Source organism: Coenobita brevimanus, chromosome 67 (genome assembly GCF_032717465.1).
Source record: "Coenobita brevimanus isolate Jiangsu-jjx chromosome 67, ASM3271746v2, whole genome shotgun sequence".
Taxonomy (NCBI): domain Eukaryota; kingdom Metazoa; phylum Arthropoda; class Malacostraca; order Decapoda; family Coenobitidae; genus Coenobita; species Coenobita brevimanus.
In genome coordinates this window covers 31,668,107-31,695,813 of record NC_137020.1, presented here as the reverse complement: position 1 = coordinate 31,695,813, position 27,707 = coordinate 31,668,107, and the positions used below count along the sequence as shown (strand labels likewise).

The 27,707-nt window shown below is 38.8% G+C and overlaps 1 protein-coding gene across 1 annotated transcript; it reads right to left on the bottom strand.

Annotated features, from left to right (window-relative positions):
- Positions 1-437: 437 nt before the first annotated feature.
- On the bottom strand, positions 438-26,830 carry cN-IIIB (cytosolic 5'-nucleotidase IIIB). Its single transcript, XM_080276957.1, has 8 exons — positions 26,753-26,830; positions 21,419-21,756; positions 20,513-20,611; positions 13,776-13,845; positions 4,657-4,879; positions 2,304-2,466; positions 1,524-1,724; positions 438-1,027 (listed from the first exon to the last, which is right to left on the bottom strand). Exons 2-8 carry the CDS (start codon positions 21,686-21,688, stop codon positions 926-928), a joined length of 1,128 nt encoding a protein of 375 aa, XP_080133083.1. The 5' UTR covers positions 21,689-21,756; positions 26,753-26,830; the 3' UTR covers positions 438-925.
- Positions 26,831-27,707: the final 877 nt, after the last annotated feature.

The window sequence follows — 27,707 nt, the reverse complement described above, 5'->3', positions numbered from 1 at the left end:
TAGGTTCCATAGTACTGTGCCTCTTCTTTAGCAATTAATTAAACAAAAATCCAAACACTCTCTTGCACGTTATTTGGTCCATCAAAATTTAACATAAACATTCTCTTGCATGTTACCACATTAATAGTATCCCAAAATTTAACAAAAATATTCTCTTGCTTGTTACCATATTAACAGTATACCAAAATTTAAAATAAACATCCTCTTGCATACTATCGTATTAACAGTATCCCAAAATTTAACAAAATTTCTTGCATGTCATCGTATTAACAGTATACCAAAATTTAACATAAACATCCTCTTGCATTTATCAAAATTTAACATAAACATTCTCTTACAGTACATGTTTTTATAGTATGTAAAAATTTCAATATTCTCTGGCATATTTATTGTATGCAAAAATTTTATGTGAACATTTTCTTGCATATTACTTATGGTATCAAAATTTAACTTAAACAATTTCTTGCATGTTATTCAAGGTTTATTATCCCCAAATGTAACGAAAGCATTCTCCTTTTTTTTTTTTTTTTTTTTTTTTTTTTTTTTTTTTATCTCAAAATTACCATAACATTTCAGTGGCCCATTTTTCACAAAGCTTCCCTCACATTTCACAATTTTTTTGTGATCTGAATGGTGCAATATGTGTTTTGTAGGTATTAAAGTAGAGAGAGAAAGAGAGAGAAAGAGAGAGAGAGAATCTACCTCCACCCATCCCACCTACACTACACAACATCTATCTTCATCCATCTCACCTACACAACAGGACATCTACCTTCATCCATCCCACCTACACTACACATCTACCTCCATCCATCCTACCTACATGACATCTACCTTCACCCAACCCACCTACACTACCTGGCACCTACCTCCACCCCTGCCCTGGCACTCACTACCCGTCTGACCGAATGTGCAGTTACGGATGTTACTTCAACAGGTCCACTATTCCCCTTGCCACGTCCATTGTTTGGTCGTCAATGAGCACAATGTCAAATGCATTCATGTAAGAATCTAGTCGCTCATCAATCTGAAAAAGAAGTAACATTAAGTAAGGCCATTCATATCATTTATAAATACTGCGATCACCTAATGGCAGTTCTCCAAACTGCTTGATCTCTGGCAGCCTCCCTGTTCATTCCCCACCCCCACACATAATATCATATGTATGATTTTACACTGCTTTTACTTTAACCTGGCCTAAAACTGCAATCTCCCCTTCTTGAATTCTAAGCTGTGGTAACAGATTAACACTAAAATATGTTTAGAATCAAATATATATACAGGTATATATATATATATATATATATATATATATATGGTCGTTCATCAATCTGAAACAGGAGCAATACTCAGCAGGGCTAGAAATAAACTTGACAGAATGAGATACTAACCAGTCTGTCCAGCTAAACGAGCCACACTCCAATTCAATAACCATTGAAACCCACAGAATCCTGACTCCACATGATAGGTAGAAAAAATATATATATATATATAAATCCTCATTAACCACAAGTATGCACAACCTTGTCATTTAGGAATCCAATCTTGAGAACATTGCTGGGCTGAGGCACTCCTATGGCCATCTTGATATCCCCAAGTGAGTCCCCCATGAGGATGACGTTGTTGCGTCCCTCCAACTGGTGGAAGTAGTCAGACGAGTGGATGGCGTCCTCATTTTTGTTGAACATGTGGATCGTCTTACCCTTGAAGCCGACCATCACACCCTGGCAACAGAATACAGGGTATAAACCTGATGACTAAACTCTCTTAGCTTTAACTTGGCCTATCTCTGCCATCACCATCAGGAATGCTGAACTGTAATAAGAGATTAACACTAGAGTATGCAATCAGTCAAGAAGAGCTATGCAAAGGATGTAGAGCCATACTGTTTTCATATTCTCTCACTAAGTCATGGGAAATTAGCTACAAAAGGATATCTCCACCAAGATAGGGTGAACAATTTATACATTACAAATTAAACGGTTCCTTGTCCCCAGTCTCACTTTTTCCAACTTATACTTTCCACAATAAAATGTTCCCTTACCCTGATCTCTCTCTTTGAACTTATCCTTCCCGAAATAGTAGTTCCTCAACCCTCATTTCACTCCTCCACACTCACTCGGTCACTCCCACACATTTTCTTTCGTTTCTATGTTGAATAAAAGGTCTGAATAAAAATAAACTAAACAATGCACTTAAGGGTGGCACACCATCATCATCATCGTCATCATCACTGCCAAGTTACAACATAACCATCTGTTATATTTTCCCACTGAGTTTACGAAACCAAATATTCTGTTTACCTCATCGTTGTACTTGAAGAAATTTGAGACAACCTTGACATTGTCGGTATAAACATTAAAGTGACGCAGGACCTCCTCAAGAATGTCCCCCATGCCAGCAGACAGGACCAACACAGGCACCCCATGCTTATGCAGCGTCCCAAACAGCTCTTCCGAACCTTCCCTGAGAAAACAAAAAAACATGGCTTACTAATCTAATCTGATCTAAAAATGATGCCATGTTTCCTCTTTAGGAATCCCGGTATTGGGGTTGGTCATGGTACAGCTGGTGTTTTCTATGAGCTGGAAGCTAATCCAAGTGCCAAAACCAGCTAATTACTTCCCAACAGTTGCTGGAAGCTGTAGGGGAAAAAAAAAATGTACAATAAAACTTGTAACAACGTGAGTCTCAGCGGGCACTGACTCCATGTACAGTCACTTAGAAGAAGCATTACTGAGTGACTGTACTTGTGACTCAATATTCCCTACCAAAGAGTGATGACTGGTTTATTACCAAGCTTGTAACCACACTTCCCTCTCTTGGTACCAAAGATACAATGGTAGTACATCTCCCAGGGTCATTGGTAGTCACCCACCTACTTACAGAACAATGTCAATGGCAGACTACACTGTAACTTCATAAACAAGATAGTAATTCATATCATATAAAATCAATAAATGAAAGATGTTCTTCACTTAACTAATACCTTGTGGGGTGATGTATGTGTTTTACTCTAGCTAGCACCAAATGATGTTACTTCCACTTGGACACCTCTCGGAGTGTGAGGGTTGCGACTGTGCATGGTCAAAGCATAGCACTGTACCACTCCATTCTTATACATAACATTGCTGCAGAAACATTACCAGCACTGTTACACAATGAACAACTGCCTGTCATAACCGTAATTTGTTTTCCCTGGAAGGACAAAGCATGGACAGTACAGAATCTTCTAGTAGTTTTAGTTCCTCCCGCAAAAACCAAATCGCTAGATCGTTCGTTCGCTTTTGAGGGCTCCAACATGCTTGCATGTGTCGGTCTTGGTCACCTAATGGCAGTCCTCCATGCTCCTCAATCTCTGGCAGCTTCCCTATTTAGTCCCTTATCCCTGAGGCCACACTCAGTGACCTCATCCCAGGTCTTTTTCACTCTACAGTACCTCTCACAACCCTAACCCTGACTAACACTTCTCACTTTCTGCACCCAATTATCATCCCCCCATCCTCTCCACATGCCCAAACCATCTCAATCTACCTTTCCTCATCACAATACCAATACAATCCAGTCCCATCCTACCTCTCAAACTTCCATCGTAAACCTAGCCCCCCCAAGCCTTGCATGCAAGGACAACCTGTACATCCACCTATTCACTGTCATTTCTGTACGTTTGAGCCTGCAAATATCCTCCTCCTTTACTGCCCAGGTCTCACTACCATACAGCATCACACTCCTAACACATGCTGCATACAAAGAACCCTTAGCATGGAGGGAAAGCCCTCTCAATGTCAGGAGAGGCAACACCCCAGCATTTTGCCCAAACATCATAATAAGGTGTCAAAGTGGATTTCTGGTCCCTTGCTTTAGCTACTTCTATCCAAATATTACAACATGCTGGAAGTACAATGGAAGTATATTTCTTCCTTATTCCCTAGGATACCATAATAGGAATTGGATGTCCACAATGAAGATGTGGAACGTGTCCAAGCTTGCCTGGTGCGAATTTTGACACATACTAGTAATATTTCACACCTTAATGCTATCAGAGGTCTCCCCAAATGGAGACAGTAGCCCACAGAGATCTTCCCAAACAGTGAGGGATACTCTTTTACACCCTAACCTGTACTATAGTGGCATATAACATATGGTGAGGGATGCTTTTACACTCCAACCTGTACTACAGTAGCCTACAGAGATCTCCCCAAATGATGAGGGATACTTTTTTACAGCCCAAGCGGAACATTTCTTAAGTGAATTTCGGCTGAAGTTAGTTGTCCTCGGTCTCACTTGGACAATTATCAATTGCCATCCTCCTATAATATACAACTTCTCTCTTTCACTTGGTGCTGCCTGATGTACCCAAGCTCTTGTTTAATGAATGTGTAAACTGGCACTTGACTTACGATGAGGATTGCCTGTGCACTGTTGTTGTTGCCCCAGGCTCATCTGAAATGTGAACCTGATGGACTGCAGGCTGAAACTGCCTCTTTCCTGCAGCCAACACCTCCTCCTTTAGGGGGACAGGGAGAAGGTGAGGAACATCTGCATAACCTGGCAGCTCCACCATCAATTTTGTACCAGTGCTACCTTGTGAAGTCACCCCTTTCAAGCACCTGTCTGTACACTAGAATACATTATCAGTTACAGAATATGGCTCACCTTAACCTAGTGCTACTGGCGGCAACCATGCCTTTGATTGATGACTTTGTAAACTGGCACTTGACAAGCAGGTCATGGATGCTTGCATACCACTCCACCATATGAGGGATCTTCTCCTCCTCTGTCATGGTAGGGTGAACTTCAATGGGGTAATACTTGGCCAGCAGCTGGTTGGCTTCGTCTCGGTAGAATGACGGCATGCTTGGACTGTTATCCATGACACCTGTAAGTTTGTAATAACATTGTACAGTACAGCCTCTCTGAATGTCTGTTTAAAAAACTAAATATCTTTACAAAATATTTTCTCGTGCAACAGGGAGGTGCTAACATCATTTGTTCTCACACACTCATTTCATATTTGAGGAGAAAGTAAATTTAACCAGTACTGCGCTAGCGACACAGATATACGTCCCTCACTAAAATGCCAGTGACGTAGATATAGGTCCTGCAGCATTGGGAAGTCACTGCAAACAACTGAAGTAAAATGGAAGGTAATAACGTATCTCGTAAACTTCAGACACGTCTCCACTATGCTTACAACACTGAACTAGGTATGGATAAGTGTGTGGGATTTGTGACTAACCAATAGTTTTTATTTTACAGAACTGGCACCATATACACATAACTGCTGACTGCCCTCTGAAAAGTAAAACAAATGCTGATCATACTTATACCATTTTTACTCCAACATGGTGCAGATTTTCATCCTTTCTGAGCTTGTTTTTAGTAGCTCAGTGACAAACAAAGACAATACTATAGCTCTACCTGCTTCTTCAGCACCATCATACCCTACTATTAATCTGCTGTTACAACTCAGCATTGAAGATGGAGATGGCAATTTTAGGTCAAGTTATTCACTCTCATCTTAAATTACTCTCATCTTAAATGTCGGGACCAACTGCCTAGCCCCGGGCTCCTACGCTCCTCATGGGGCAGTGATGGATTGGATGATGGATGGAGGGATAGAGTAAAAATGGTATAATGAGCAAAGGCACACCATAAATGAGTGTTAATAATTAGAAATCTACACCACACTTTGCAATTTATGGGAAACATGCAGCCCTTGATTTTAAAGTGTCATAGAACCTTTTGTGTGGTAGAATTTGGCCTGACTTGGACACTCTTTGGTACTGTAGATATGTTTCTTCCAGTTTTTATTATTATTATTGTTAGGTATTCTTTCTCTGTGTAGTATATTTCTTACAATCAACCTCACTATATACTCATCACTCATTAATCTCCATCTCATTGCGGTTTGGCCTATGTAACACCTAGAATAAGGTATAATTCCCAAAAATTCCCAAGACACATACTGTAAAGTAAGCCAAGCACTGCATATTCTGCCACATTACAGGGTTACCCCATGTACAACACTCCACTTCCACTTTGCCAGGCAGTTTCACGCATGTTGTAGGGACAGTTCAGTGTTATCAGTATCTACACTGCATCATTTATTCTTTTCATACTCCAAATGCCATAACCACACCTACATTAGCCAACTGAGCCATCTCCACAACATAAAAGATACTGCCGAAGGAGATTCAAGAGGACTGTTGTTTACGGGCCACCCTGTATTTGACTGTAAGAGGCTGGTGCTAGTCTGCAATGGCAAATATCTGTCTGTTCAGTCCTGACACAGCTTTGTGGAGGCATGTGCATATGAGGCCTACAGGTATTGTTTAATACAGCTGAAAAAGAAATAATGTAGCACTGTGGAGAAAAAGTCAGGGCATGTAAATGTAAGACTTTAGTACTGGATGATGAGAGGTGAATAATGCAGTACGGTATATAAATAATATAGAGTGCTGGTTGGATGAATTTTATACAGAGGAGCTTATGACAAGGGTCTGGCATCCCTTTTTAACTTGACAGTCATCAGACAGAGTCTGCTGGATCAGTAAATATGATGCTATGTGTGGGCATGTGTACCTATCAGGTGAAACCAGGATTCAAGGGCCTTGTTTGGTGTGTGTGTGTGTGTGTGTGTGTGGGGGGGGCATTTAACTGGGTATGCCGTTAACTAGTTCTCTCATAATCATATTCTTTTGTTTTCCTGACTTTCAGTAACCATTTCACCCAGCCCGCAGGTAGGAAAACGAGACTGGATGAGGATAAGGATGACAATGATGATGATGATGATGATGACAACAAAGACAGTGGACACAGCACCCAAAACTGATGATGGTTCAACAATATAGCTCTCTAATTCAATCACAACAGATCATGAGGAAGTCCAACAACACTAACAACAGCCAGTCATCATTTAGTCAGAAGCTATCTAAACTTTCTCTACAACATTGATGTGATATATTATGCACTGTACTGACCACATCAAGTTCTTGCTTCATGCATTTCTCAAGGTAAGTTTGTTTTGCTTCATGCATTTCTCATGGCAAGTTCATTTCCCTTCATTTCAATTATAAAGTCTCCAATATGCTTGCATGTTTTGGTCTTGGTCAGCTAATAACAGTTCTCCATGCTGTCCGATCTCTAGCAGATGACTATTAAATCCCTTATTCCAAAGGTCACACTCCATGACCTCATTCCAAGTCTTTTTCAGTATACCTCTCACAACTCTACCCTCAATGTTCACACTTCTTGCCCTCCAAACCCAGTTGTCATCCACCATCCTCTCCACATGCTCAAACCATCTCAGTCTACTCCTTCTTATCACAACATTAATACATTCAAGCCCCATCCTTTCTCTAATCTCTTCATAAGAATCCAAATTTTATGAAATGCAGATATATTAGTGAAATATCATGGAAGAAGACACTTCATTAAACTTGAGCAAACTCCTGAATGATTATGCTCATTGTGAATGCTATGATTTAGGTATGCAAGATTCTTTTTTATGTATACATGGCTATAATAGTACTTGGTTCACAAAATATTTGCTATAACAGAATGGAGTTTGTATCATTCTGAAATTTCAGGTTTAAGTTTAATAGTTGCAACAACAGCATGCTCACTCCTAAATGCTACAAAATATGCTCAAATATAAGAACATTGTTTGGTAGGTAAATACGATACATACAGGGTGCAACAACAATATAACTCTTGTACATATACAACTTAAATACTAAACAGCAGTGTACGCAAACAGAAAAAGTCAATCTGCAACAATTAGCAACTCACTAAGCTGGTTCTTTGTGCTTTTCTGATGTTCCATCAAGTACTATATTGGAAATCTAAATGGCATGAATCCCAATCAAACTTCCTTTTGTAGTCTACATAGCATTGCGTCTCAGAGAAGATTGCACTTTGACTTCAATATCAGAAATTACGGAATCATGTTATCTCCAGTTATGGCCCAGAAGAACATAGCAGATGGAAGGATTTGAATTCTAGACTCTAGATAAAACTATTTTAAAGCTATACTGTGACACAGGAGAGTGTTCTGCATCTTTAAGGTCACTGAATCTAAACAAAATAATTACACTGTACACCTCATGCATGATGAGTGAAACACTCTACACTGAAGTGTCTCATCATTAACCAAAGAAAGAACAAGGAGAAGCAAGAAATGTGGTTCTCTCAAATAAGGAAAAAATGAAAACTGTACAATATATGAAATAAGCACAGCATTATGCTTAAGCAAGCTCTGTTGTCTTGTGGTCTCACTAAACAACAGTGTACGCAAACAGAAAAAGTCAACCTGCAACAATTAGCAACTCACTATACTGGTTCTTTGTGCTTACAGGTCTCACACAGTTTCCCATTGTACCAGACCCGAGTCAATGTGCGGTCAAAGTCAGCAATGACCTGAAACATCAGTAAGGAGGAGTCCAACCTACCTAAATTTAAACTATCCAAACTACACTACCATCTCTAATTCTGTACAATACTCCCTGCAGCTCCAAACTCCAGGAAACTAAACTTCCTGAGAAGCAGGTAAGATTGGTTTTAGTCAAATTTAATCATTTATACCATGATGTAGTCCCTACTTCATCTACAAGTGAACCAATTGGGTTGCTAACTGAAGCTACCCTCTCCTGCAGTCCACCTTCCCCATTTCAGGCAATACAGAAAGAGCTGTGGGACATTTATATACCATGGCAGCCCCTCTAACAAGATATATCGGTGTCAGTAGGACATGTATATACCAAGGAAGCCCCTCTAACAAGATATACCGGTGTCAGTAGGACATGTATATACCAAGGCAGCCCCTCTAACAAGACATACCGGTGTCAGTAGGACATGTATATACCAAGGCAGCCCCTCTAACAAGACATACCGGTGTCAGTAGGACATGTATATACCAAGGCAGCCCCTCTAACAAGATATACCGGTGTCAGTAGGACATGTATATACCAAGGCAGCCCCTCTAACAAGACATACCAGTGTCAGTAGGACATGTATATACCAAGGCAGCCCCTCTAACAAGATATACCGGTGTCAGTAGGACATGTATATACCAAGGCAGCCCCTCTAACAAGATGTACTGGTGCCAGTGGGACATGTATATACAGTACCAAGGTAGCCCCTCTAACAAGATGTACTGGTGCCGCCGCATGAAAATATCCCTTTCCATCATCTCTTTAATCATGCACTGATTTAATGCCTTCAGGAAAAAGAATGATTTTTTAAAAGTGTATTCCATGAGGATGAAACACCATAAATTGTATTAGACAGATAAAGGGTTTTGACCCCTTCTCCCCTAACAAACACCATAGTTCATTTGCCTCTACTCGGCCCAGATTGTCATCCTTCAGCGGCCAGTGTTAATCTCTTGTTACACCTCAACATTCAAGATGGAGAAATGGCAATATTATAGTCTGACAGATCGAAACGTAGGGTTTTGGTGGAGTCACCCCCTCCCTGCACTGTTGCCACGTTTCCGAGCTGACCTCTCCATCAGCGATGACCTTGACACTGTTTCCCTCTTGTGATCTCCGTTTTTCTAATACCCCCTATACCCCTGCCACCAACACCCCATATACCCCTACCCCCAACAACACCCCCATCAACAACACCCGCTATACCTCCACCACCAACACCTCCTATAAATATAGACCCCCACCATCAACACCTGTATAATAATTAGCCGTTGATAATTGCTATACTTTTATTGAGAGCATACATTCTACCCTATTGCTCAAACTCCCTAATCTTACAATCCCATCTGTCTTAATCCTTCCCACTGCCTTCGTTCCTAAATCCCTTAATTGATCTATTTTTAACCTAAGTGTCCCCACACCTTTTAAACCATTTACCTCTCTGTCACTATTCTCCACCATATGTATCAACTTGTATTATATTGTGTATAGAACTTTCATACTGTATGCTGTACTACTGTATAATGTATAAGAATACCCACAATATAGTGGAAATAAAGTTTTATTATTATTATTATTATTATTATTATTTCTCTCTCTCTCTCTCTCTCTCTCTCTCTCTCTCTCTCGCTAGATTTTGTTAAGTGTCATCCATGGTTTTTTACTTCCATTTTTATGTATGGATTATAATTTTGACTTTATTTCCGCACCACCCTTGAGGTAAAAGTCACGGCGCGTTTTTTTTATAGAGGTTTCCCCAATAGGCCTAAATCCTGTAGGGGGTTGGTGACCTCCCACAGCGTACACACAAACACGTGTCGCGTGAGTGCTGCCACCCCAGAGCTGTTTGATATATTTATTTTAATTATGAAAGGATCGCCTCTTCCCACTTTTATCCCTTCAAATTTTCTTGCAATTATACTTGCTAAATTAATTAGCAATGTTAGAAGTGTTGGGGAAGTAAATAATAATTAGAATATTTTTAGAGCAACACTGCCAAATTTTTATGCCACGTTTCTCTATTATCGTATAATATAGTATGCAGAATAGTTTTATTCTTCCTTGATACATGTCAGCACTTTCATTACAGTTATATTAGTATGAGTTATGTTTATGTATCATTCCTACTACACAAACCACAGGCGTTATACATCGTAGGGTTAGGAAACATGGCAATAGTGTAGGGAGGGGGTGACTCCACCCAAACCCTATGTTACGAGGAGGAACACTATAGGCAGTGTTACAGTGAACAGAGTATACCAGGTTTGATCTTACTTGGTTCGCAGTGCTTTCACTCCAGACACAGCTTGCAACTGCTTGAAGTTTGTAACTAAATGACTGTATGCACTGCAAATATCATCCTCACTGCTGCATTAATGATTTGATGTCAAGTGTCCAATGGCTGAGGGGTCTAAGTAAATCAATAATACACTGGAATGCTATGAATGAAATGTTACTTGAGAATATGCAAATGAACTGCACTGAACTGGAATAAAACCAACTATTGAATATGTACAACTGATTATCCTAGTACAGTATATGCTTGATTTAATGAACTCCACTGTAGTGGAAGCCTGGGATAACAGAATTATTTTTTTCTGGTATTTCTGCCCTATTTAACGGAAAATTTCTGTTAAGTCGAGCATAATTCCATTAAGAAAGTTCTATAAACAATAATGCATTTCTGGAAGCATTACTTATGGGTTCAGAATGCTGTGTGTAGCACTAAGAGTTAACATAATTTACTAGGCTTAGGATGTCTTCAAGGATTTTGTGGAAAATAACTCAAAATGCCGGAAAATTTTCCTTGTATTGAGCCTTAGTTACAGAACTCAATTTAGTGGAAAATTTGAGATAAGGAAATGGAAGTTGGCTGAATCAGTGTTTTAAATCGAGCATCTACTATAAATGGTACCTCATGAGTCTTTTATAATGCTGTACCTACATTCTTGACTTAAGAGCATAATTCGAGTTAAATTTAAATGGCCTGATAACTGGAAACTATAATCAATAACTCAGACATTACTTTTTCAGACGAAAAAAGGCTGCACAATCCCTTGATGACAGTGTATGAAAGAGAAGAGCCTGGAAAGATCCCATGCTATAACTCTGCTAGGGGTGAGGTTAGTAAATGGGCATCACAAACTGTGGTTACTGATTCAGTAAGTTCCACTATGAATTCTGGTGTAATTACACTGTTTACAGAGACTAACTGATGTTACCTTCCAACCTCTTGTTACCTGTAATCATTACTCATACCTGTGCTTCTGAGGGCACCTGTCAAACAATATTTCACAGCATCCTAATCTGGTGACAACATGCCTTGCTTTCTACGACAATAAGTAATTATTATATCTTGCCTTATTTTATGAACTTTTTTTTATAGTAACTTCACACTAAATTACAAAGACTACTTATTAAAGTTCCACTGCAACCTGTCAAGATTATTTACCAGCTAGTTCACTGCTTGTTAATCATATCATTACCTCCCCATACTGTCTACTTATTTTTCTATATACTTCAACCTACAACTATTCAGAATTAATTTATGGCAGACCTTCATTATCTGATGAACCAATATGTGATGACTTGCATTTATGATGACAGAAACATTAGGACCTTTTTTCAATATACTGTGCAGTATGATAAAATTTTAACTTATACAATAATTATGATCCCAAACAAAGCCTCACTGGTTAACAAACAATCGCTGTTTTTGTTCATATAACCAGCATGAAGCTTACAGTCATCTGTTCGTTCCAAGATGGCTTTTGAGCTCAGTTGCCATCAGGTGTGTTAGCATCAGTGATGGAACAATAGTGTGGTGCTGGAGTTCGAGCCAAGTAAAGTGCAGTGATGTGAAGTGAAGTGAAATAAGTACAGTACCAGTCTGAGTGAGTTGGAAGCTTGTTTTAAGAATTTGTTGGGTGTGCAACCCTCGGCCATAAATATATCCTCACTGAACCCATGTTAAAATTCATTAAATATACAATAAACTGTTATGCACTGGATTTTTCAAACGCATCATCATCATAAAACAAGAGTGTGCTATACTAGTACAGTATTACTACTACTACCACTATTCCTACTACTACTGCTACTATTATTACTACAACTAATGTAAGGGTAGGATGTAATCAATAAAACTATACTACACTAATCATTATGCTGTATACAGTGTGTACTATTATAATAAAAATTTCACAAACAAATCCCTGCCAGCTGTGGCAATGAAGCATGTTACATGAAGCATTTTTATGTGGTAGCAGTGTCAAGAAAATAACCAAAGAGTATGAGAAGAATGAATACACTAATGTTTTAGAAAGAATGAGAAACATGGAAGGCAGGGCACAATGCTGGCAGAGGATACAATACTCAAAGAGAAAATAAATCATACAATTTTACACATAGCCAAAGAGTCACAATGCCATCAAAATGTAACAAGTTAGAAATTTGGTTATTACAATAATATTCTCATGATGATGATGGACAACTTCACACCATCATTAAGTGCAGAGATTTTGACATCCATATTCAGGTACACAGATACCAAAGACATCGCCATACACATGCACAGAGAAAATCATCCCACCTCCTTCAGCAAAAGAGCCAGTGCAGTTTCTACAGTACAGACCAGTAACATTTAATCATAAGGCAGTGGTTCCCAAACTACGAGGTGTACAACCCTTGGAGGGCATGAGATAAGTATGGGGGAGAAGGGAGTCAAGCAAAAGATATACAGTATATATTTTTTTCTTTTGCAAGAAACAAGTCTACATTATGTCATCCAAGAAATCTCTCTCCAATTAAGTTTGCCACTTATCCTTGCAAAAACCAGTAAACTGTACAGCATCCAGCCTTACTCATTTTCTATCCGACTCCTCTCCTGACTCAGTTTATCTCTCACCACATCAACATCCATCAATCTTCCTTCACCCTCAGGCACGATGTCAAGATTATCTCATGGTTTACATTATGATTGTGTCTGCTTCTATCTTTTCAACTACCACATTTGTTATGGATTCTGTTTGTAGCCAACTATGTAATGTGCTATTATCAGGTCGTGGCTTCATGAAAAAACTTATGGATGTTTATTTAATATATAATGTACAGTATATACAAGGATGAATTAAATAGCAACTAAGGGAACCTCAGGAACTCCTAAATTTATTTTAAAATAAGATTTATCCAAGGAAGACTACAGTGAGAGGGTGGCATGTGACTTTTGTGGAAACTAAATGGGTGAAAATCATGACAAAATGTTTGGGAACCATTGCCATAAAAGCTGTAACTGTAGTTATGTGAAGCGTGATAAATTTCAATACTGTACAGGTAACTCACCAAAGCTGGACTCGGCCCTTTTTCCATGAAGGTGGGATCGGGTCAAGGTCATGTCATAGTCGGCAATGACCTGCAAGTGTGGATCAATGTTGGCTCTTTATCCATCTTGGTCCATAGACATCTGATGTTTTTGTATCATCATCATCATCATCATCATCATTCCTACATAATGGTCAGATGAAGTTGCTGTTGTTGTATCCCCGGGCCCATCTGAACAAGAAACCAGTGCACTGCAGGCTGAATCCTCCAGTACTCCATCCTCCTCCTTTTGAGGGATATTTGTATAACCAGAACGGCCCAGTTTTTTTACAGCCACCATGTGAAGTTCTCTCCCTCCAGTAGCAGAGGTAAGATAATGTCCAGAAACAAAGAAGGTAAAAGCATAAAAGTGGGTGAACTACTCACAGCCTGCCATGTGAAATGGCCCACACAAACCCCCAAATATAATGGCCAAGGCAGAAACATCTAGTCTTTCACTCACTTCTCTTCCCCCACCGAAATACTGTTCTACACTTTTTCCATACACCAAACATCCTGAACTCCCTGCCTATTCCCTAAAAGATTGTTAACAAATTGGTCAACTTCCATACGAGCCTGGAACCCAGAACATCTCATACAGTCCTATTCTTTCAGCACCATACTCTTCCTATCTGACATTTTTTGGAATACTGTTTTTATGTGTCTACTTTGAACAGGTCCATTCCACCTCTGTGCATTCTTGTCCTCTATTCCACTGAACCACATTTTACTCCTACAACCATTTTTCTTCATGATGGAAATACAATACAAAACTTTACAAACTTTTTACATCAGTAACCTCTTTAAACCTGAAGCTGTTCTGAAATAAGGTATCATGTACAGTCTGCAACAAAGAAAAATCTCCATTAGTCAGTGTTAAGGTCTCACTTCCAAATGAGACTATCAAACGTACAGTTAGTCTCTTCGATTTATGGGAAAAAAAAAAAAAAAAAAAAAAAAAAAAAAGAGGCCAAATTACTAGGCAATTAACACCGTTTTCATAATGATGTCCTATATATTTTATTCTTACTTTAATCAGATGATTCAATTCAGTGGTAAATTCTCTTGTAACTAACCTTTTTCAGTGGTAAATTCTCTTGTAATTGACCTCTTTCAGTGGTAAATTCTCTTGTAATTAACCTCTTTCAGTGGTAAATTCTCTTGTAATTAACCTCTTTCAGTGGTAAATTCTCTTGTAATTAACCTCTTTCAGTGGTAAATTCTCTTGTAATTAACCTCTTTCAGTGGTAAATTCTCTTGTAATTAACCTCTTTGTGGTAAATTCTCTTGTCATTAACCTCTTTCAGTGGTAAATTCTCTTGTAATTAACCTCTTTCAGTGGTAAATTCTCTTGTAATTAACCTCTTTAATTCTGTGGGACATCTTTTATTTAATTCTCACTATCTCCAAAGAATTCCACTTTGCTTCAAAGAGACTTTTTGAACTGGAAAGGGTGGATGCAGACTTCATTTACCCCTTCACTACAAGGAGTCACCTAAAGGCTTAATATACATGCATGATGGTAGGATGGAAATTTTAAAGGTCACTGGACTGAAGGGGTTACAAGTATGCTAGAAATTAAGCTATTGTTTATCACCCTATTAAAACTCAAGATGCCTTAATCAGAGTGCCACCAGTCCTGATATCACTCAGCCTGACACTTCAATCAAGAAGAAACACTCATCAAATTTTACCAAGCTGCAGTACATGAAATCTTTGGGTCATGTTAATCAGAAGCAGATACAGTATTAGAGTGGATAAAACACAACAAACCATTAAACAGCAATATAAAACAACAAAGAAATAGTGCCATAACCCATGCATGGTGAATATGCAATATCCATTCCAGGATAGGTGACCATGATAAGGATGAGCATCACAACTGTGACCAGTAAACTTTATTTTTCTAATTCAAAAAATAAAATAAAATAAATAAAGAAAAATATATATGAGTGAAATTACACAGATCCAGTCCAGACCATCAAAATCAATAATCATCTACTAACCATTCCCTTCATTAACTTACAGATATTATTCTCACAAGAACTGCCCTTCCCAGGGAGATCTGAGTTCACTTTGCCTAGCTATAATCTGGACACCACCCAACTCTACCTCAGTAAAAACTAAAGAAATAATAATAAGAAGAAATAAATAAATAATACAAAGGACCAACTTTAATTACCCCTTTGAAAGCACAGGCCCAAGACTAAGATACTACAGACCAGATAATTTCAGTTAGAGGAGACCCCTGCATGTCTCTGGCAGCAATTAAATGGCAGAAAAAACTCCAGCTACATCTTAGATTTGTATCATGGCAAGTTAGCACACACTCCAATCTGAAACCTCAATCAACTATGACTAACATAATATAACTTACAATCTACTCTACACTTACTGTACTATTAATCTGTCTCTCACACTACAACACACTGTCATCACACACTTGCTATCACAACACACTGTCATCATGCACTTGCTATCACAACACAGACAAGCCCTTGAACTCACACACAATCTACTCTACCCTTGGGTACTCTAATGCTGTCCTTCACATCACAGGAAACTTACACTTACCTAATGTACTTCACTCTCACAACACAAACTAGTCCTTACCACCTCAACAAATAATTTCTGGGAGTACTTGGAAGACATGGTCCAACAACAACAACAGTGACAACAAAAATATACCACAAGATGTGTTAAGAACACGGTACGTATGTTTGTGTAGCCAGATGGATGAGTGGATGGACCAATGCATGATATGTGATGATGTGTACTAGGTGTAGTTCACCTCTACACAACTTTCCAAGGCAACATCATCTACCTCACCAATCACAGACAATATAAGACAGTAATATGTCTTAATGTACTACAAATATTCAAATGATAACTCTGGAATGCACATGTACAATTAAGCACAATCAGCACTGTGCAATTTACCCCAGATATATTCCACTTTTAAACTAAATAGCTGCTTGAGATACTGAGTGAAATTCTGACTTGTTCAAGTCTTCATTATTAAGCAATTATTGCAATGTATAGTCATCAGTAATATTCTGATTTCCAGATCAACACCAGTTCAGATTACAGAAACATGATGTAAAGAAAATTACTTGATTATGTATATCTTTTAAAATACTGTACATATTCATATGCACAGCAATCTGGTCTTACTTCCATCTTCAACTAAGATGTCCTCCAGACATAATATTATCACTGCAGTGTGTCACAGTGCAGATATGATAAACTTATGTCATGGTCTCACTTCATAACCTTACTACTGGATCTGTCGTACTATGAAACAGAATAACTAGGTCTCACATGGAGCTTTATTCTTGCAAACTCAGAAGACTCCCTAGCATCTTCTCCTAGAGTATATTTCTGAATGTTCCTTGTTACTACTTGCTTACATTTTATATCTGCACCTACCTCAACAGTGATAAGATACATACGACTAACAAAGATGATCCATCATCACCATAATACTGAGATATAATATGCAAAATAAATGACTAGAGATGAGGTGCCAGGGAGTCTTCTTAGCTGATAAAAATTTAGTCCTACAGTGGAAGGGTCACCTATCAAGGATTCTTTCCCCAGTGTGAAGCCTGACTGGACTTACCCCATGAGCAATGGCAGCGCTGACCTCCAATATGTACCCTGGTCAAAGTGAAGTCAAAATCCACCACAAGCTGAAGCAAGGCAAATGAGGGTACAGAGATTTAGTTTTGATATGATACTGCATTTAGTACAGGCTTTTATTTTTACTTCAGCATGGCAGTTAGCAGGGAAAGGAGGAATTTAAGGAAGAAATAGTTAATTCCTTGATATTTTGATATGATACAGCATTAAGTTCAGTTCTTAATTTTTACTTGAGCAGGACTGAAATTACATGCAGAGGGAACTGATGGAAGATATGGTAACTTCTTTGATACAGAATTTTTGTCAAGGGAGGCACAAGATAAAGTGACAATCATATACCTTTCCATCACAATTCTGGATGAGTTAAGCATAGTTTAGTGGGCAGACTTCGCTACAATTTATATATATACATCAGAGGCTTTAACATAACTTTGAGGTATATAATAAGGCATAATACAGTATTTTCCTCAATGAACAAATCCTCTAACAGTAAAAGGAGCTTGAAAAATAAAGGAGGAAATACTTCAAAGCTGGAGCAGAGATGGTAACACTACATAATTTTTTACAATGAAGTCATGCCATACAACTATTTTTTAAATGGATAAATTTGATTACATTCTGTCCTCCCAGTCACCTTACATGACACTGGAATACACCACCACACTGCCATTTCCAAAAAACTATCAAGAATATCTGTAAAAAAAAAATAATAATAATAAATAATAATAATAAGCTGGTTACATTGAAAATTAGGAAGTCTTGTCTTTGCATCAGCACTACCATTTTTATAACAGTGATGTTTAGTCACGCCCTGCTCATTCTCTGTTTGAACAATAGTTATGTCATTGTGCTTTGCCTTCATTCCCATCTAAACTCAAACCTCTTATACTGTGTCTCCTATACTTTCTATTTCTCTCTGTCTCTTAGAAACATTAACATTTTCCTATACTTCTTAACATCTTGGATACAAGATTTTCTTCAACTGAGGATCTTAACATCTTGGATACAAGATTTTCTTCAACTGAGGACTGTATAAAGGCTCTGTATCTTATCAGTAATAGAATTACTTCAGTTTACCCAAAAATATGCAAATTAAACACAAGTAAGCAATAGTAATTTTGCTATCTGGTATTGCAGTGCTTCATGCAACTCAGATGTTGGCACAATGATCCAATCAGTCATTCACTGGGAATACTCTTTTATATCATGCTTTAACAATATTTTCATATTCATGTACTGTAAGGTATGTAATTCCATTTTCTAAGGGTGATGCTTCACTGCTTCTTATCATCTATTCATTCACCCTTCAAACTGATTAAATTATTATTTCCAGTAGTAAACCCTGAAGCTAGTTTTACACAGAATTAGTGTACACAAGACACTATATTAACCATATATCATCTGAATTTATACTAATTTCTTAAAACTGGACTCCACTGTGTGGTATAATAAAGTGGTTCACATTATGCTTCATGATCAAGTCCAGGCTTCACTCTGGTGAGTGAATGAAGCTCTACTGGATTCACTGTGAGGTAGCCATGTTGCTTTGTACTGTGCATGGTTGAGTATCACTCCTGCATTCCAGTGAGGTGGAGCCATATTTCTGGTTAGAAATCTAATATACTGTCAAGAACACCAAACTCCCAACTTGCACCTGATGCATACAAATGTTCTGAAGCTGTTGCATTACTACATTTACAGCACTAAGCTCAGCAGAAGTCAGAGGTAAGTTCTATGGGTTTACAGTACAGCCATACTTAACCTAAGCTAGTTGAACTTAAAGAAATTATGTAACCTAATGATGTGTACTGTAACCTAATGTAATGTACATCAACAATCAACCCAACCAGAATGGAAAAGCAAAATAATTTCAGTAGATTTAAGCACCTTTACGTGTTCGCTACTACGCCCAAGAAAAAACTTTTGTCGGGAAAGCACAACACCGCTAAAAACAGGGAAACAAAATCTCCATGAAGTAGTTATGCACCAGTTCATACTGGGAATTAATCATCAAGAATTCCCTCCTCATTAAACTTTATCACTATTACTGGTCCACATTCACCTTATCTCCTTGTCCCCTAATACTGAGTGTACTGTTGAACCAAATACCCTAGTTCAACATATCTGGGGGTTCCAAACTAACGATGCAATATTTTGAACATTCCAACCCATACAAAAATTAGTAGTTAGTTTTAGCAAGACTGCAAAAGGTTCTGAACTAATGACATGAAATTCCAGGCCTTCTAACCTGCTTAAATATTACTGACTAGCTACACAAGATGTTATAAGGCTCTTGATAATTTTCAAATGTGTAAAGGGTTCTAAAGCAACAAACATAGATCTTAACCCATCCAATCAGCTCAAACATTACTGGTTAGTTTAATAAGACCTCAACAACATTACTGGTTAGTTTAATAAGACCTCAACAAGGTTCCAAATTAATGAGCATCTCAACTGTTTCTACATGCTTGAATATTACTGATTAGTTTTAAGAAGCTCTAACTGGGCTCTGACAAATTTTCAAATGTGTAAAATGTCCAAAAGTTTTGAAGGGAGATTTGAACCTTCCTAAACCACTTGAATACACCAGTAACTGATTAGTTTAGCAAGATCAAATTTCACTCTGACACATTTCTGAGACTGAGTACAGTAATAGATTCCAAACTAATGACAGATTTTAACTCTTCCATCCACTTGAATATTACCGGCTATTTTAGAAAGATCATAATACTGTAGGCTCTGCCATACTTTCTACACTGAAGTAAAAGAACTACTGGCTGGAAAATTATCTTTCAAGAGGTGATCAAAGGTTTCTTCTTCTTCTTTTTTATTTAAGGTAAATATTTCTGAAAAAATAATGTATTTAATGTTTAGTATAAAGGTCCTTTTTTTTTTTTTTTTTTTTTAAGATGGCATAGCCTACATTTTCACGAAAAATTACTGGAGATTATTTTTACTGCTCTGCCTGCTGCTTCAAAATGTAAAGATGGAAAAATTTCAGTTACTTTTTTGACTGATTGTATATTCCATCCTATGTCACCAACCCCTATCACTCCAATCCAATCCCACCACCTCACCTGTAGCTTTGATTTGCCCCCCTCAACCAGTGCATTCAGCATCTGTTCCACTCGCGCCTGGTCCTTGATGCAGATGTGGTTGTGCCCCAGGAGACCCAACTGATCAAAGGGAAAAAGTATCATAAAAATTAAGATATGCTTACTCTGGCTTAGCAAATTTCATAACATCTTTTCCTTAGCAGTTTTTTCACTGTACAGCATTACATTCTATAGTCCTTGGATGACTCCGTCGCTGACACCTGTCCAGGATGCAACACAGTACCCCATATTATTAAGGACGTTATGGAACTCTGCATTGCACACAATCACTACGCCAACAACACAACATACACTCCTTGAGAGCTCTGTGGGAAAGCCCAGTCTCGGCCGTGGCCTTCCTTAGGGACTCGGGGCTGTTCGGCTAGACCACCTAGGGAACTACTACTACTACTACAGTCCTTGAGAGGGATGCCTTCATGGGGTGGCACTGCCAACTTATTCAAACATCTGTCCCTGATACAGGTAGTCCCTTGAATAAGGGTTAGGTTTGTTAAGACAAAATGTTTGTGAAACAGAACTGAGTAAAAAATGTAATAAATGCTAATATACCTAAGATACTACAAATCCCTCCCATAAGAAAACAATTCAGATGTTAGTCTAGAAAACTCAAGTAAAGCTCAGAGAAACATAAAAAGGTATTTCTGTGATTTTTGGATTAAATAAGGTTGAGCTTTCTGTAAAAATAAACCTTTGCCCTGTAGGCTATTAAATAAAAAAATAAAAAAAAAATAAAAAAATAATAACAGAGAGAAACACAGTCTACACTATTTCAATAGGTATGGTAATAAACTGTACAGTAATGCAGTTTTCCATAACATTATTCTGTCAAAACGTGGTTACCTGTTGCTCAATACACATGTTACACACCTTCTCAAGTGTGGGGTACATCTTGGCATCTGTCATGGCTGGTCCTATTGCAAAGACCTGTGTAGAGTCTAAAGTCTCAGATGTTTTCTCTCTTGTTGCTCCTACTGCGAAAACCTTCGTGGAATCTGAAGTATCGGATGATTTTTCACGTGTTGCCTTGGCTATCACTCCACCTCCCTCTTGCTCACTCTCAAGGTTCTTCCCAGTACCCAGAACTCGTGTTAGCTGTCGCCCTCCTGCCCTCAACACAGATCCGCGTGACCCAATCATACAGACTCAGGTCCACTACTCACGGCACACAATGTACAGCACTACCGGTATGTGATTCTGCAGCTCTTCTGCAAAGGGAAGGTTATGACAACAAGCTAAATAATGAAACACGTTTCACCAGATAGTAGATTCTCATTATCCAGAGACAATCATATCCCAAAGTACAGTACATGCTCAAAATAACAAACTCATTGGTACCAGACCCTTCACATTAATGCCAATACTGTACAGGCATACCCCAATATCCGGCACCCCAATAACCGAACACTTGCTACATTGAACAAAAGAAATTGGGGAATGTTCTCACAATCTGAATGACCTTCGATTCGCTAGTTCGAACACTATGCTGCTCCCTAGGTTTGAAATGCGCATGTCTGAACGCGGATGTGGTGGTGTGTGCAGCTCTCCCCGTCCTTCCTCCATCCCCTCGCTTCTCTCCCTATCCCCAACCCCCCCATCCTTCCTCTATCCTCCATCACACTCAGTGCTGCCAGGCATGTCTCGCTCCCTATCTCCCCGCCCTCCCCCACCCCTGCTTAGCACACTGCCTGCCTGACCTCCGCTCGTACACTCTCACAGTCACTGTGTCTATTGCCCTGAAAGCACCTCAGCACCGCACCTCCCACCACTTTACCTTCCTGCATTGCCACATGCTGCACCACCATCATCGCTGCCATTCCAAAATATCCAGCTTCAAGTTCTACCCAGCCTGCTGCCAAGAGGCTCCACAAGACCACCACCTTGGCACTTAAGCTGGATGTTATTCGGCACCAAGAGACAGGAGATGGCCCTACCAAGATCAGTCAAGCCCTTTATCATTTGTCAGTAAATTGCCATAACATGCTTGTATGTGATGTCTGATGTCCCATTTTTTATCAATAATATTGTTTATTATGATAACATTACCAATGGTGTTTCTGTGCCAGTCTCTACTGATTGAGGTATACATATGAGAGTTTGGGTTTGGGCCTAGAACGCAGCTCTGGTTTTCGTCAGTATCTTATGGGGAAAATTGCTTCAATCTCTGGCAATTAGCTGTCCAAACACTCCCACTGGAACACAACACCACTGGACATCGAGGTATGCCTGTAGTTTGTTAAAGCCGAAGAACATGCTGTTCAGTAATATCCCAGGAGTCATGGCTTTTACCGAACAAATATCGTTACACACAGAGCATCGTTCAGCCATACACTCATACACAGTGACAAACAGCTAGGTCTAAATGGCTCTTTTTCTCAATATATAAATGTTCTACAGTATATACTAACGTGTGTTTATTCTTACCTTGAACAACATAACTGCAGTGCAAATATCGACTGCAAGTAGGCCTTTGATAAATCTATGTTCATTTGTCACGCCACTCTGACTGCTGTTTTCCGTGCATCCATTCTTTTATTGAACAAAAATCATTAAATGAACATAATGTTCAGCCAGCTCAAGGTGGTCATTAAAACTGAAATTTGTTAAAAGAGAGTCCGGTATATTGAGGAAGTACTGTCCTGTGAATTAAACACTGTACATACCGTATAAAGGTAATAACGACTTCTATTATCTTCCTTCAAAGTGCAAGGGCACAAGGCTATACTGGCACAGTACAGTACAGTACATTTAAGGGTAGATGACCAGCCTTTCTTAGATGGCATCAGATGATCAAAAAAGCTCCAGTTGCTTCTTGGAACTGAACCTATGCAAGGCCATCAAAGCAACTCAGGTGTTCTGAACACGTATTTTTCTGCTGGGTCATCAGCCTGCTGAGCATGCTGAGAACAGCCTTGCCATTCATGATGAATGATTTCCCCTGTATGATAACTGTCAGTGCCAATCACTTGTTTCTTTATAGAAAAGTTGAATTTCAGACTAAAAACTGAAACATTTATGAAGTGTTGTAATTGCTGCTGTTTGTAATAGTTTTAAGTTAATGTTTGCTGGTGTTATTGATCACCTCCCTTCAATCCAATGATCTATTTATTATTTTATTCTTTATCTCCAGTCACCGCAATTAACAAGGAAAATATGATTACACATGGGACAGGTTAGGTTAGGTTAAGGATAAGTTTGGTTAGGTTAGCACAAAATGGGTTAGGATAATTATGGATGGATTAAATTTTAAAAAAATTTAGGTTACGTTTGGATAAACTGGCATTGATAAGGGTAATTTTGTTAAAAAATGCTATTGTCTTCATGCATCACAAGATGGTGTCCATCTGTCTTTGGTGCCATTCAGGATTGTAGACACACACTGCTTTTCTAAACACTTTTCACCTTTAAAAGTAGAAAAAATACCGTAACTTGAAAACACAAACAGAAAATACTCAGAATCCCATGAAGAGCTAAGGTAAAGAAAAATACAAACTGCAAAACATGATGGTCCTATGTTTCCTTAAGGATTGCCTGTAAATACACTAAGTGGAAATATGACTAAGACAGATTAGTGACTGCTACTATAACAGACCTGACTGGGAAAAGAAATAGCAGAAACACTCAGAGATTACTGTATAAAGAAATATTGTATTCTATATGTCTATCTATCTATTGCCAGATGCCTTAATCCCTTCAAGGGTGGCCACAAACAAATCTCCTCCATGTCACCCTGTTGTCTATCTATCTATCTATTGCCAGACGCCACAATCCCGTAAGGGGTGGCCATTGACTTTATTTGCTTTACAGGGAGGGGCACCAACCCTCCACCAACCCACTTGCTGACAAGTAGGGAGCACGTATGGTTTGGTTATATGGTTACCACCCAGCATTATAAATGGTTTCTTGGCTTACAGGAAACCATTTGGCTTGTCACTCAATGTAATGCCACCTGTTAAGGAAAGAAAAGCAATAAGAAGTGACAGGAAAGATGGGAGAAATAGGAAGAGAGAAGGGCAGGCACAGGAAAAAAAAGAAAAAGATAAAGGCTAAAGAAGTAGGCAGCACCACATCAAGTGAGTGGATGATTGTCGCCACCACCTACCACTATGTATTGATGCATAATACTAAGTGTACAAAACCTGTACCCAAAATAACAGAGGGTGCAAGTTTCTTGTACAAGGAAAAAATAGTACAATATCCAGCATACTTTATGGATGCAAAATACTGGTGTAGCAAAACCCAAAAGTGCGAGCAGTGGAAACTGATGTGGTGGATATTATTTCACTTTAGCATAACATCCAATTCTTTGGTTTGAAAGATTAGTTTGAGGTGAGTGGGGGTGGATTAATTTGAAAAAATAATAATAATAATAATAAAAATAATAATTCATTCATTCATTCATTGCCAGATGCCATGTATCCCAAACAGGGTGGCCAAGGGCTTAGAGTTAATTGTTTTACAGGGAGGTAATAATAATAATAATAATTTGTAATAAACTTCAAGGTTAGGTTATTTTAAAAGAATTACATGCATACCCCAGTTAAACGATGTAACTGGTTAGGTAAAACCCTATCGTTAGGTGGGGTATCATATATTGGGGTACTTTTAACATGTAAAGCAATGTAAAGAATTTACCAGCCTTGGGTTTCTCCCCAAACCAAGCCCAAAACCCACCCAAATGAGCCCCAAAACAAGTTTAAAGCCAATCTAAATGGTCTACCAGCTGTCAAGGAAGCTAACCTAAGCTTAACACCTGTAAATAACCCACTGAAACCAACAAATAAAATCTGAAAATCATCAAATTTAAGTCTGGAAAAAATCAAGCTTTGTAAACTGTACCCCAAAATGACAATGTTCACCCCACCTATTGTTAAAACACATTAATCTTAAAAATTTAAAAATCAACCTAAACACACAATTTTAAATTAAAGTATCAAAATCGATTTAAAAAAATAAATAAATAAATAAAAACCCATCATTAAACCGGGGTTCAGCCATCGTTAGGCGGGGTATGGTGGTATTTCTACCCCCATCGTTAAGACAAGGTATCGCATCTAGGGGTATCACATATCAAGGTATTACTGTGCACGTGAAAAACAAATGAAATGGGAAATGTGAGTGCATTTAAGTACTTGGGTAGTGTGATGAGTAAAGATGGAAGTTTAGAGAGTGATGTGCTTGAAAGTGTACAACAAGGAAGAAAAGTTGCTAGTTTTTTTAAAGCAGTGATAAACAGGGAAGTGAGCATGGAAATGATAAAGTTACTGCATGACAGTATTGTGATATCAACTCTTAACGAATGGATGTGAAGCTTGAACTTTGTTGGAAGGACACAAGAGTGAGAGTAGTGGAAATGAGCTATTTGAGAGGAGCATGTGGAGTCACACGGAGAGAGACAGACTGACAAATGAAGTAAAGGAGCATTGTGGCATGAATGTGGGTGTGATGGGAAGTGTTAGGAGAAACACACTGAAGTGGTTTGGCCACGTGGAGAGGATGGAGTACGAGAGACTGACAAGAGTGTAAGTGAGTGAAGTGGAGGTGGGGGGGAGGGGAGGCCAAGGATGAGGTGGAGGTGGGGGGGAGGGGAGGCCAAGGATGAGGTGGAGGTGGGGGGGAGGGGAGGCCAAGGATGAGGCGGAGGGATGGAGTGGAGAAGTACGGTAAATGAGAGAGGGGGTGTGAGCTGGGAGCAGGGCAGTGAAATGGCAGGGGACAGGGTGACATGGAGATTTGCAACCACCCCTTAAGGGATTAAGGCATCTGGCAATAGATAGATGGATGTGAAAGTACCATAAAATTTTACCTTATGCTGAACATAGTAGACTATAAATAGATATACATAAGTATGGCTGAATATAAGTGAGAGAGTGAACTTGATATTTGAATATTTTCAGCTCAGAAGTGGTCCATTACCCTGTAGGGATAAATAATTATGAAATTTGGAAAGCTTTATGCTACAGCACCTACTGTCAGTGGTCTTCCATATTTTCATGCTGTGAAATATCCGACTAAATCCAACCGTTTTTAACTCCTTGAAAGACTTATGTGAACTAGTGTATCAAGAGTACATGCTGAACAATAAATCACATCAACAAATTCTAATGAGCGATGGTTCACGTCAGTGTGTGTAAACTACTCAATTAATAACTGATTACCGGTACACAAGAAGAAACTTTTGTGTAATTACCATACAGTTCTTACCATTTCCAAATTTCAGGCACAAGTTCAGGACGCCTGTGCAACGGGCATTAATTCGCTGTTGAGATTCGCCAAAAACACCGTGACGCCGCTTGTCAAACAGCTGACCTATCTTCTCCACTTCCATGCTTCTTTAGGAATTAAACACGAGACCACTAATTTCTAAATTACCAATTCAAATATTACACCTATTATACCGTACTAAACAAGCTTTTTCTTATGTATTAGCAAGTTCCTCAAGATAGTGTTGAACGGTTTGGGCGGGAATTATGAAAAAATATTATTTTTAAAGTGATTTTAGAGCTGAAGCATATTCTGGCTACAATGGCGTTTAAACAGAAAACATTTATTCCATGAAACCTATTCCCATTTATTGTGGTGATGCCCCAATAAAAGTTGAGTCATCCACGTGGAAGGGGAAATGATGGCTTACAGCTGATTGTATAACCCTCCACCACATTCTTATGGTAGCACCCTGCCCTTAGAATCATGCTTAATTCTGTTGTTGAAAGAAACAGGTACGCGGAATGGTTCTGCACTTTTGTTCTTGTTAAAAGCAATGGGTACTTAAAGTTCTTCAACCACCACAACGACAGTTACAAGGAATATTAACATTTCAGTCTCTTCAGAGTCGTCGCTTAAAATCGACCCTTTGGTTATCACGGTGATGCTGATGCTTTCATTTCACAGCATTTACATGAAATTGATCGCTACGTCATTTGAGACCGAAACGAGTTAACTGTAATGGCAAGAGAGAGAGAGAGAGAGAGCAGGAAAATGTTGGGAATGAGTAGAGTTCCAGCGAACGTGTGGCAGTGTCAAGTTGTCAACAGTGAGTGAGATGAAATCGGCATGAAACCAGCTTCATCACGGCCTTCCGCCTTAGCTTTTTTGTCCAAAATTGACTCGTGATGCATTCCAGTGCTCGAAATGTAGGAAGGAGATTGGCCCTCTCATA

Coding starts and splice junctions, on each gene's coding strand:
- cN-IIIB (XM_080276957.1), bottom strand. CDS start 21,688: ATGATTGGGTCACGCGGATCTGTGTTGAGGGCAGGAGGGCGACAGCTA. Junction 20,612..21,418: donor TGTACCCCACACTTGAGAAG/GTGTGTAACATG, acceptor CCCTTTGATCAG/TTGGGTCTCCTGGGGCACAA. Junction 2,467..4,656: donor GCCAGTAGCACTAGGTTAAG/GTGAGCCATATT, acceptor TTGTTTTCTCAG/GGAAGGTTCGGAAGAGCTGT.